Source organism: Haliaeetus leucocephalus, unplaced genomic scaffold (genome assembly GCF_000737465.1).
Source record: "Haliaeetus leucocephalus isolate CR32 unplaced genomic scaffold, Haliaeetus_leucocephalus-4.0 Scaffold840, whole genome shotgun sequence".
Taxonomy (NCBI): domain Eukaryota; kingdom Metazoa; phylum Chordata; class Aves; order Accipitriformes; family Accipitridae; genus Haliaeetus; species Haliaeetus leucocephalus.
In genome coordinates, this window is record NW_010973276.1 from 3,501,305 (window position 1) to 3,513,761 (window position 12,457).

Consider the following 12,457-nt stretch of genomic DNA (forward strand, 5'->3'; position numbering starts at 1 on the left):
TTATTTATAGCCTTCCCATCCCCTGCATTTTTCTGCGCCTTGAAGCAGCAAGCGGCACCAGGTCGGCTTTAGCTCCGGGCCGATCCCACTCGGGCAAAAAAAAGCTCCAGTTTATAGATTGGTGTTGAAAACAGCAATTAGGCCATTGTGAAGCCTGAAGGAAGGGGAAGACGATTTGATTTCTATACTTGACCCGTAATTTCTGCTGGGCTGATTCAGAGCGGTATTGCTGCGGGTACATCACGGAAACTTCAATGGAGATGAGCAGAGCTAATTTTAACCGGCCGCCTCGCCGAGGTGTGGGAACCAGGCAGAAAACCGCCTCAAACCTTGTTCCTGCTTCTGGGCTGTTTGTTTCGGGATATTTTTTTTTCACTTGCTTCCGCAGCAGCTCGTTAACCTAGAAATTAAAAACAGCACCAACATCACAGCAGGGAAAAGTGATGGTTTACAACCAAGCTACCATTGAGCTGCCCTGGCTGCTGTGGGGCACCTGGCATATGTGAATTAACACAGTTTTCTCCCCTTTTTAAATTATTATTTGTTTTATTTTTTTTTTTTTTTTTTTTTTTAATTCTTTGTTGCTAACAGGCTTGTTTTCTCATTTATCTCAAGGTTCAAGAACCTGATTTTTGCACAGGAGGCCGTAGGGAACCTGGGGCAAGGAAGAGAAATTGCTGGCAGTGACGGGCTGCGGGAGGAGGCAGTGAGCCGGGGCGGCTGATCCTGCACCCCGCGCTTGGTAAGCGGGTCCCTATGCCCCTGAACTGCTTCATTTGGGGGATGTTTGGCAGAGATGTGCCTGCTCCAACTGTGGGACCAAGCAGTAAAGCAGGAAACCAGGCGGTATTTACACCAGTATAGTGCAGGGCCAAATCCTGCCCCTGTAAAATACCCCTTTTGGGGTATTTCCATAGCGGAGGTGATGGGGTTGTTATTCCCTGGAGGTGTTTAATTCAAGGGGGTGGAAGGAGCTGGGGTCTGCCCTGTGGCAGGGTGGGTGCACGTCCCGGTGCCATCCTGCGCCACTGCACCTTGGCTTTACCATCCCCTGTGGGATGAATAAATTAATGTGTAGAGTAACAACCGGCGGGAGGAAATCCTGCTTTCCAGGGGAGCCCGGCTGAGCCGCCCTGTGTTTGCAGGCTTGCCTCCCCATCGCAGCGTGGCCGGCATGAGGCTGTCGGTCGCACCATGCCATCATGCGTCCCCGGCAGCTTGCCCACCCCACGGCCCCTCTGCCGTGACGGAGGCTGCGGCCACCGAGCACCCGGGGAGCTGCGGGACCCCCTGCCGCTGAACCCCCACCGCCCCGGCATGGCCTCGCTCATCGTGGTGACCGAGTACGACGCGACGGGGAGCGCGAGTGGGGAGGAGGAGGAGATGAACGCAGCCGGCAGCGAGGGTTTTGGGGATGGCCGGGAGCCGAGGGCGAAGCTGCACCTCTCCGGCCGAAAGCTCTCCCTGCAGGAGCGGTCGCAGCCTGCCCGCTCGCCCGGGACCGGCGACGGCGCCAACGAACGCTTCATCTACCCATCCCTCCCTTACTCTCCGGTGACGTCCCCCCACTCCTCCCCGCGGCTGCCACGGCGGCCGACGGTGGAGTCGAACCGCGTGTCCATCACGGGACTCCAGGTGAGGGGGAATCGTTGCTGCTCCCACGGTTCTCCTGCCCCCGTCTGCCTGGTTTCCGTCCCCCTGGCATTGCTTTTCGCTTGTGTTTTGGGGATAAAACCCTGCGGCATGTCCGCAGATGCACAGCAGGACGTCCTGGTCCATCCTGGGCCATGGGGACAGCCCTCGGGGAGGTGGGTCTCAACGGCTCACGGCTTTTCCTGCCTTTTGCAGATGCTGCCAGCTCTGGCGGCTGCGTTTCGGGGGAGCCGGCGGTGTACCTTGGTTTTCTTTTTCTCTCCCTTAAAAATAAAAAAAAGAGAGAGACCCAGTGAGATCTAAAGAGAAAATGGCCCTGCTTGCCCCCAGCCCGCCAGCGCTGACAGAAACCAGGCAGCAAGCGGCTGCTTTGCCCATAAGAAATAAAAATACTCTGCACCGGGTCACTGGCATTAAACCCCTCGGGGCTCTCCCGGCTGCTGATCCCCACCACCGCCTGCCCGTCCTGCGCTCTCGTTCCACGTGAGCGGACGATATTGCCCGCCCGGCCGTTAACGTTCGCAATTAGCCATCTATAAACACACTGACGCGTGGCCAGACAGCTGGCGTTTATGGCTCATGAATCAAAGCTGTCTAGCCCCAAGCAGGTGCCCAGGCGGAGCAGAACAGGGCGTGAGTTTGCAGAGAAAAGTTTTGCTGAAGATTTAAAAAGAGGAGAGCAAAGGTGAACGGTTTTGTGGCTCGTGTTCGACCCCCCCCTCTCTCTCCCCGCAGGACTGTGTGCAGCTCAACCAGTACAAGCTGAAGGACGAGATCGGGAAGGTGAGTAATGGCCGGGTTTGGGGTGGGATGGGGGAATTCGGGGTAGGAGGGTGTTGGACTTGCTCTTGCTTTCCATCCGGTGAGACGGCAAGTTCAGCCGCTCACCACCGCAGCTCAGCCGGCTCCTCGCTGCAACACCAGTCTCTTCTGGGTGGTACCAATTAAATTGTATATTTAAAAAAAATTATTATTAATATTCCCCATTCCCCCTCCCTCCCATGAAAAGGGGCATTTGAAGCTTTTCTTTGCTGGTGGTGGGATGCCAGACCATACACCCTGCTACTCCCAGTGTCACCCACCAGCTCTGTGGGGTCCCCATGGGGCTGGGTTTGCGGGGGAGCCCGGAGCCTGGTTTGGTGCTGGGGTTGTTTGTTTTTTTTTTTTTTTTTTGACTGTTCTTAACTGGTTCCCCATGGCTGTGCCCCTCTCTAGGGCTCCTACGGGGTGGTGAAGCTGGCCTACAATGAGGATGATAACACCTACTATGTGAGTAGTGCACAGCCCCGGAGCCCACAGTGAGGCAGGTGGGATGGGATGGATCCCCTCCACTGACTCCCTGCCCAGCTCCCTGCCAGCCCCATCCCGCCGGTGCTGTTTTATCCTTGATTTGCCCTAAATCCCACATTTTTTCCCCTCTTGCAGGCAATGAAGGTTCTCTCCAAAAAGAAGCTGATGAGACAGGCGGGCTTCCCCCGTAAGTGGCACGAAAGTGTTAGGGTGGGGGATGCTTTGGGGACCCCAGGAGCTCATTCCTGACTGATCTTCCCATCTTGACCTTTCCCACAGGCCGCCCGCCGCCCCGGGGGGCCAAAGCTGCCTCTGAGGGCTGCGTGCAGCCCAAAGGGCCCATCGAACAGGTCTACCAGGAGATCGCCATCCTGAAGAAGCTGGACCACCCGAATGTGGTGAAGCTGGTGGAGGTGAGCGCCGGTCAGCCCCTTCCCAAAACCCACCTGGAGCGTGAAGGAGCCTGGATGCTGCAGGGATGGGCTACATGTTGGCTTGGGTGGAGGGGAATGACCACAGAGGGACTGGGATGACCATGGCAGGTCCTGCCTTTGGGAGACTCGTGTTTTTCCCTGGTTTAAAATGTTTTTTTATTCCCACCTCCCAAAAGAGGATTTTTTTTCTTCCCTGCCCAGAAAGGAAAATGCAGCAAAATGTTGCTTCCTTGGAGGAAACAAGTGCTCAAATGGGTTTTGGGGAGGAACTGGTGTTTCTGCGGGTTCTGCAGTGCAGCCGCCCTGCCCTCTGCCCACTGACTGTATGAAACGGTCCAAAAATCAAGAATTAAGGATATATAGGCTGGAGTGTATTTGACTCATGAGTCAGATGATACTTCCTGTGTAGTCTAAATATTTACTTCCTTGAAGTACAGCTATGTCTCTGGCCCCTTTTTTTTTTTTTTTCCCCACCCCTTGTGGGTAGAAGCTTGGAGATTAGCAGACCGTCCTAATGGTGCAGATGGTGCAGAATTGGGATGGCTGCTAAATAAAAAAATCACAGTGTTTAATTTGCAAGGGTTTTTGGTGCTGTTTAATTGCCTTTCTGCTTCTTTCGGCAGGTCCTGGATGACCCCAGCGAGGACCACCTGTACATGGGTAACTGCCCACTGCCCTGCGGTGCTCGCAGGGTGCCAGCGGGATGAGGGTTTGCTGGGCCAAAGGATTCCTCCTGTGTTTTGGGGTGGCTGCATGCAGGGTTGGGTCTCTCCTCCAGACCAGGTATGGCCTGGATGTTCTGGAGGATCAAATCCCCTCAGAGTAAACGGGATCCAGTCTGGGTTCAGAAAGGAGATAGGAGTGCTTTAATTTGACATCAGGGCAAGCTTTGCCATGAGAGGCACCAACATTTATATTCTCAGCTTTGAAGCCAGGCTGCTAGAAAGTAGCTTGATTTCTTTGGCTTTGAGAACAGGGCACATGTTAATTATCCACGGTACAAATGAGCCACTTCCCAACCTGTCTTGCAGACTGCAGTGGTTTGCTTGATGTAAATACACACACTTTTGGAGGAGGCATTTTTTTTCCCAGCATTTATGTTCAGCCCGTACTAGCGGAGGAGCGTGCGATGCCTTCGTGGCCAAGCGCAGAGGTTTGCTCGAGGTGTGGGCCTGGCCTTGGTCTTGCAGGCAAACTGAGGGTTTCAGGGTGCCGTGCAGGGGGTGTTTCGTGACGCTGAAGCTGCAGCACAGAGGAGGTAGTTGGCAGCATCCCCTTAATTGGAGACAGAAGCAGGCAAAACGGCATGTGCCTTGCATAGTATAGCATCTCCTTTTTTAAAAAAACTAAATTGTTTTCATCATTTTTGTCATAAACTTCTGTGCTGGGACTGTCCTTGCAGGAGCTCTAACTTGTAAGTGATCAGTAACCACTTTTTCTTTTGTGTTTCAGTGTTTGAACTGGTGAAGCAAGGGTGAGTACTGAATTCCAGATTTAAACCTACTAAAGCATGAACGTGAGATGGGTTTGTGGGTGACACAGCTTGACCACCTGAGGCGGGCACGGGGTGCAGAGGCAATGGGGAGGTTCATAGTGTTTCCCCTATGGGTTTGGGTCTCCCCTATGGTCTCCCCACCCCAGTTACAGCTGTGTACACCCTGTATGTGCCTGCGTTCGGGGCTGCATGCTGTTGCCGCATGGCGGCAAAGCCTCCAGGACCTGTTTTGGCACATCCAGATGGGAAACGAGCTCCATTCTCTGTTGCCTTTGCAGCCCCGTGATGGAAATCCCAACCCTGAAACCCCTCAGCGAGGACCTGGCTCGGTTCTACTTCCAGGATCTGATCAAGGGTATTGAATACTGTAAGTATCTGTGCAAAAACGATGGGATTTCTTATTTTTATTTTTTTCTAAACACCTGGGGCTGGACTTTCTGCTGGTGTGTGGTGCTGTTTCTGATGGCTCATGCTACTGCACAGGGTTTTTTGAAGCTAGGGCTGGTCATGATGTTAGCAGAAAGGCTTACACCTGTGCCGGGGCTTTATGGCTCTTTTACTGCAGTCCAGTGCTGCTGCTGAATTGCTTGTTTTTCCTCTGGCTGCAGTGCACTATCAAAAGATAATCCACCGGGATATTAAACCTTCCAACCTCCTTGTGGGGGAAGACGGGCACGTCAAGATCGCCGACTTTGGAGTCAGCAATGAGTTCAAGGGAGCCGATGCCCTCTTAACCAACACGGTGGGTACCCCCGCCTTCATGGCGCCGGAGACGCTCTCGGAAACCAGGAAAATCTTCTCTGGAAAGGTATTTAATAGCAATTTGAGGGGTTTTGGACTAATCTTCCTTGCACAGGCTGTCTGTTGCAGATCTAACTATGCTTTCTTTCCTCTGCAGGCTTTGGATGTCTGGGCCATGGGGATCACACTGTACTGCTTTGTGTTTGGGCAGGTAATGACATGGATTTTTCAGCACTGTTGGTGGTCCGGGGGGGTTTGGCGTATGCCTCCCACGTGCCAGGTACACAGTGGGTTTTTGCTTCCCATAACCCTGTTTGAGCAATGGGGTATTGCCAAGGGGAGACGGGGTTCTGTGGGTGGAAATGGGAAACTGCCTGTCCGTGGGATGGGTGCAGCCAAAAGGGCCATGTTTCTCTTTTTCTCCAGGGAAGAAATTCTGTGCCTGGCCAGATTTTTTTAGGAAAGGAGTTGCTGTAGTAATTTGGTCATTTTTAGTCAAATATTATTTTCATTGCATTTAAAAGAAGTCGTTGATATAATAGGAAATCTTCTGGTATTTCCCTATAACTGGCTCCCTGCTCTCCTTCAAACCCTACAAGATCCTGATGCTCAACTGGCCACCTCACTGCTGCTTCTTAACAGAGGTTGTTGCTTTTCTCATTGCTCTTTTTCTTGGCGGTAGTGCCCTTTTATGGATGAAAGGATCCTGAGTTTACACAACAAAATCAAGACCCAAACGTTGGAGTTCCCAGACCAGTAAGTACTCAAAAAAAACCAAAACCCAAACCCCTCAGCCTTTATTTTGAAGCTCATTTGAGCTGTTTCTCAGGCACTGCCTGGGTGGGGCTGGCCCTGCTCTGCTGCGGTTTTGCAGAACTCAGGCTCTGAGCCCTTCAGTTGGCCCTCGGCCCTGGAAAACTTCCTTTGCATTAAATAGGAAGGCAACGTCTCTTGGTTTGCAGTTGCCAAAGAAGGAGCGATTGAAGCTGCAGAGGTGTTTAGGGGAATGGATTAACCTCTGCAGTTGCTGCCTGTTGGGTTTCAGTCTGGATGGAGTTGGTGTCGGGCTCTCCCAGCCCCGTACATATGGGATCATGCTTTGGATTGCCCAAAAAGGGGATATTTTGCTTCCCTGGGGGGTTTTGGGAGGAAGGGCTGCATGGCACCTGGGTGCACAAGTACACGGAGCCGCATCCCTGCCAGGGCTGGCATCCAGCCCCAAGTTGCCTGGGAAGGACCTGCAGTAGCTGGCACCAGGGTGAAAAAGGGAGGCAGCATCCAGCCCCTTCCCCGCCTCATCTCTCCCCTCTCCTTTCCCCAGGCCAGAAGTTACAGACTTCTTGAAGGATTTGATTACACGGATGTTGGATAAAAATCCCGAATCTAGGATTTCGGTCCCAGAAATCAAGGTACTGACCCAGCCCCCTGGTGCTGGCTGTGGCTTCACTTCTCTTGGGTTCTCCTTGCTCGGCTTTTTTTGGGAGTCAGTTTGATCGCGCCAGGCTAGGTCCTCCCCCTGTGCCCAGGGCCCCTGGGCAGGTAAGTCCCAGCTCCTTCCCCTGCTCCGGGACCTGCTCAGCTTTGGGACCTTTGGTGCCTACAGAAGTCACAGGCAAAAGGAAATCCCCTGAGTACAGTATTTCCTCTGCTACCAGGAAAGTACTGTGCAACAGCCTTTCGCAGGAGATTTCTGGTCCTCTGCCCCTGCGGGAGCCTGGAAGGGCCGAGAAGCTGAGAAAATGGAGACTAAGGTAGGGGGAAAGGATTGCGGGGGAATTGCTGAACCGTTTTGTGCTCCTGCAGCTGCCCAAGACGCCAGGTGTGTGGGCAAGGAGAAGGAGGGGGTTCTGCCTTCTGTCATGGATTTTCAGGTCCAAGACTAGGGCTTGGTGGGTCTCCCCATCACTACTGCTCATATGTATGGTCTGCAATAAATCGCTCCTGCCTCTTGGTGCTGTGTCATCCATAAGATGAGAGTGAAAATAGGTCTTCGCCTCTAAAACTCACTGAGATGCCCAGTGCTGTAGGTCACCGAGGTTATTGCTCAGTTGTGTAGATGGGGCCAGTGCTGGCTCTGGACGAGGGATTTTCTGCTCCAGGCTGAGCCATTCCCAGCGGTGCCGGGCTGAGCTGGCTCACCAGTGAAATGGCATGTCTCTCCCCTGCTCCCTGGTATTTCAGGAGCTCGTAGGGGCCATAGTTTGGGCGAGGAGATGCGTTTGCCAGGCTTGTGTTGTTTGAGTTACAAAAAAGAGGAAATCATTCCTGACAGGCTGTGTTATTAATTGAAGTTGCACCCTTGGGTCACCAAGAACGGAGCGGAGCTGCTGCCCACAGAGGATGAGAACTGCACCCTCGTCGAGGTGACGGAGGAGGAGGTGGAGAATTCGGTCAAGCACATCCCCAGCCTGGCCACCGTGGTGAGTACGAGGGAGGTGATGGTCTGTGGGCACACACCAGGGTCCGTGCTGCCTCCTGGGTAGGTCCAGAGCAGCCGGAGGTTGCTGCTGAAGAGCAGAAGCGTTGGGCAGGATTAGAGCAAAAACTTTCCCTCTCTCAGAAAAAAGCGCTGCAAGATGGGGTCTCAGCGTCTCGCTGGAGGTGGCCGTACCCCACAATGTGGGGCAATATTTCAGAGCAGTCCGAAAGGGACCCATCAGTGGGTTGCCAGTCTCCACGCTTGAGCTGGCTGCCTAAATATTGCTGCATTTGCTCAGGGTAAAAGAGCATCTGGTCCAGGACCTGCCCGTGGCTGGGAGGGGGTGTTTCGGCCAGGCACGAGGAGCTCCTGCCCTGCTCTGCCCAGCTGGCCACAGGGGCTGCGGGAGCTTCCCGGGATGGAGATTTTATCTGGGCCACGGCGTGCACCAGCCCCCGCCTGGAGCTATTCTTGGTGAATTCATCTCATCTCTTTTCAAGCTCATATTTTTATTCTCTGCAACCCGCTGTGGTGGTGAGAACCACAGTGTAAGCCTGCCCTGTTTGGAAAGTGAAATCCTTTTGGGGTTTGAACCTAATGATTTCTTTAGGTGCCCACTAGCCCTTACACTAGGAGAAACAGCAAGCAACCATTTGCAGTTCCCTGGTGTGGCATTATCTGCCTGTAGACACCCAGGCTGTGATTTTTGGAAGTACAGGTCTCCCTTTGAAGCTCCTTTTCCATCTCATGGCTGTGCCCACATCTGGCTCCATTTCTGGAGCTCTCTACCTGTTGTGGTTTAATCCCAGCCAGCAACCAAGCACCACGCAGCTGCTCAGTCACTCCCCGCCACCCAGTGGGATGGGGGGGGAGAATCAGCGGGAAAAAAGGTAAAACTCGTGGGTTGAGATAAGAACAGTTTAATAGAACAGAAAGGGGAAAAAATAATAATGATAGTAATAACAATAATAAAATGACAATAATAATAATAATAGGATTGGAATATACAAGTGATGCACAATGCAATTGCTCACCACTCACCAACTGATGCCCAGTTAGTTCCTGAGCAGCGATCCCCCCACAGGCCAGCTCCCCCCAGTTTATACACTGGACATGACGTCACATGGTATGGAATACCCCTTTGGCCAGTTCGGGCCAGCTGCCCTGGCTGTGTCCCCTCCCAAATTCTTGTGCCCCTCCAGCCTTCTTGCTGGCTGAGCATGAGAAGGTGAAGAATCCTTGACTTGGTGTAAACACTCCTTAGCAACAACTGAAATCATCTGTGTGTTATCCACATTCTTCTCATACTGAACCCAAAACATAACACTATACCAGCTGCTAGGAAGAGAATTAACTCTATCCCAGCTGAAACCAGGACACTCCCACTTCGGTACTCTGCAGAAGTGTCTTCAACTGCAGATACATTAATATGCAAATGTGCCTTGCGCTGCTGAAGCTGAAAAAGCAGATCTTGCTCTAAACACATCACCATTGATGAAAGGGGTTTCCCCTTTCTCCTGTTTGGAGGTGACTTGCAGGGGTGCAGCAGAGGACGCCTCAGTGCTCCCAGCCCTGTTGATAATCCAGGTGTGTTTAGCACAGCTCAGGGCAAATGAGCTTTTACTGTGACTCTTGCCTCTTAAATAATGCACCGCCTCCAGGCAGATCTTGTATTTTCCCATTTGCATTTGTTCTTCAAAATTATCCTCCGGTGCCTGATCTTTGTGCATCCACCTGCAGGTGTTAGCACTCGAGTACGAGATTCACGTGGCTTTGACTCTCGCATAAAATGCCTTCCCCCGCGGGACCCTGCTGGCATGCGCGTTTCAGATGTGTAAGGGCTCTCGGTGCACTGTGGTGAGCAGATAAATCGGGCACAGAGGGACAAGAAGCAATATCAAATGAAGCCAGGGGTTCCCAGAGCAGGATTCACATGCTGAGGCAGGGTCCAGTGCTGCTCATGTTGTTCTCTGCTCCCACCAGCAAAATAATTTGGGGGATGCCCGGGAAGAACTCCGATGCTTGCTCTGTTCCCGGCAGTCTCTGACTGCAGCTGACGCTGGGTAACTCTGCATTTTGCAGCCAAAGCTAGACAAACGGCCAATTTTTCAGCTTGGTTTTGGTAAACGTTAAGGCAAAATTGTGCTGGTTCCTTCCTTCCCCTCTCCCTTTCCAATGAATTCTTCTACCAGGTAATTGTGGGGAACTGGGAATTTGCAGGTTCTGGATGCAGTAATCAGTAAAACCTACTTCTGGGGCGGAGAAAATCTTCCCAGACTTGGCTTTGCTCTCCTTTCCAGCTTCTCACACCTAGTGTAGCTCTCATTGGTGTGTTCAGTTGTTGTACCGTGGGTTTCAGATGAGGATACAGCCTCTGTATTAAGCAGCTGGAGACTTGTAAACACACTTCCTTCTGGGTTTTTTTTTTTGTTGTGTTTTTTTTTTAAAAAGGAGAAGTTTGACTTGTTTTCACTAGTTTTCTTAATTACTTGGGCATGAGGGCTGGATGTTCCTGTTGCTCTTGAGTGAAAGGGAAGCATCCCTGACAAACTCCAATCTGGTCTTGCAGATTTTGGTGAAAACGATGATCCGGAAGCGATCCTTTGGGAACCCATTTGAGGGGAGCAGGAGGGAGGAGCGGTCGTTGTCTGCCCCCGGGAACCTGTTGCCGTAAGTGTCATCACCTTGCCTCGGTCCAAAAAAGATATTTGCAGCTTGTCTTAATGCTCTGGAGATCACTGCAGAGCACAGGAGGAGAATTTGAGGAGGTGGGCTTTGAATCTTTTGGGGGGGGCCATGTTCACACACCCTCTGTCTGACCCATAACTGCTTTGTGGGATGATTTTTGTGGCATATCCTGCCCCTCTGCATCTTTTTATGGCCCCTCTAGCATGTGACAGGGGAGCTGGGGGGAGATGACACGTGCTCAGGGTCCCAGAGATCCCGTGGTGGGAAGGGGCAGATGCTGGTGTCTCATTGCTTGCTTTGCCTTTTCCTGAGTCGCTCAGCAACTGCTTTATTTCCTTTTAAAGCAGGAAACAAGGCAGTGAAGATAATCTGAAGTGTAACGACTTGCCCAATGTGGGAGAGGAGGAACTTCTTTCGTGAACATCGACTTTATGGTTCTGTTGAGCAACTTGGTCCAGGGCACCTTGTTAAAGTGTGCAGCTGAGGATGAGCGACATTAACAGAGCTTACACCAAACACAGCATGACATGGCGCTATTTCAGTATAATGCTGGATGTAGAGCTTACATAGCAGCATGTTATAAGACATCCGACTACTTGTCATAAACATTGAACATCTCCAATCGCTTGGACTGCTGACTTCTTGTGGGAAAGGCGCTGGCTGATAGCAGAAAGGTGAGCTATCGTGTTGAGCAGCAACAGTGCTTTGCAAAAAAAAAAAAAACCGACCAAACGAAAATGCATTTGGAACTGCTTTTACCTGGTTTTAATGCCAAATAATTTCTGGGGACTAACGCCAGCATCCCAGGGGTGTTGTATGCCCATCACAGAGTCGGTGGGCACACGCAGAAGGGTGAAGCTTTTGCCAAGTGGCATACACAGCAGTAAAACTACACGTGTGCACTTTGAGAGTTCACAACCTACCGGAAATGTTGTTGCATCTATTTCTCGTCATTCTGGTTTGTTTTTAATTGACACCTTTTTAACTGCATGGGAACAAAGCAAAAACCCACCTTTTCAGCTTTTTAAAGAATGCCTACCTTTGTGAGCCAAGTTATATTAAACAGCATCTTTGGGATATTCAGAAAGTGAGGTTAATTACCTTCTAAGGTAATTAACGCCTTTTCTAAGGTCTTGGCATGGCTAGGGCTTGGTAGGTTGTGTATTCAGTGTATGAAGGGAAAAGGTATTTAAGGGCTTAAGTTCAGTCTGAACTATTTTTGCTGCAGATATATGAGTGAAAGGTGGTGTTTAGCTGAATGTTTGTTTTGAACAGCAGAGGAAGCACTAGTAACAGTTTGTTTCTAAATCTTTTACTTGATTGAGGTAGATATATTATTAAATATAAAATTCAGGGTAAAATCCTTCACTTCCATGTACATTACATGGTTTACTACAATTAAAAATAATACAACTTATGCTATTTTTTAAGTATAGACTTAGGGCTTGCTTAGAATTTAAGATCTTAATGAAATACTTAGATTAGCTAGTAATTTTCAAATAAACTTTTGTTTTCCAAACTCTTAATCTGGATTTTGGGGCCAATGCTATGTATTTTTTGCAAGTTCGTTACCAGTAATTTGTGAATGCCTGTGGATCAGAGGCTTGTTAGTAAATTAAGTGTATACCTAATTCATGGGTTGTTTCTTATGAAAAGCTCTTTCACCTTCAGTCAGATTACTCTGATTATTTTGTGGTGCTTGTAAAAAAATAATAATCTACCGTGTGGTGGGAGAGA

At 50.8% G+C, this 12,457-nt stretch overlaps 1 protein-coding gene across 5 annotated transcripts; it reads left to right on the forward strand.

The window, feature by feature from the left end:
* The first annotated feature begins 635 nt into the window (after window positions 1-635).
* Window positions 636-12,457, forward strand: CAMKK2 (calcium/calmodulin-dependent protein kinase kinase 2, beta). Of its 5 annotated transcripts, none has more exons than XM_010582189.1 (17): window positions 636-742; window positions 1,146-1,635; window positions 2,389-2,436; window positions 2,869-2,922; window positions 3,079-3,130; window positions 3,223-3,356; window positions 4,001-4,037; window positions 4,830-4,851; window positions 5,151-5,239; window positions 5,481-5,680; window positions 5,771-5,824; window positions 6,296-6,369; window positions 6,935-7,022; window positions 7,269-7,364; window positions 7,905-8,033; window positions 10,602-10,702; window positions 11,065-12,457. In XM_010582189.1, exons 2-17 carry the CDS (start codon window positions 1,195-1,197, stop codon window positions 11,138-11,140), a joined length of 1,695 nt encoding a protein of 564 aa, XP_010580491.1. In that variant the 5' UTR covers window positions 636-742; window positions 1,146-1,194; the 3' UTR covers window positions 11,141-12,457. The 5 variants fall into 5 exon arrangements, with proteins under 5 accessions (XP_010580491.1, XP_010580493.1, XP_010580494.1 ...); XM_010582191.1 differs by having other exon boundaries at window positions 11,068-12,457; XM_010582192.1 differs by lacking the exon at window positions 7,269-7,364.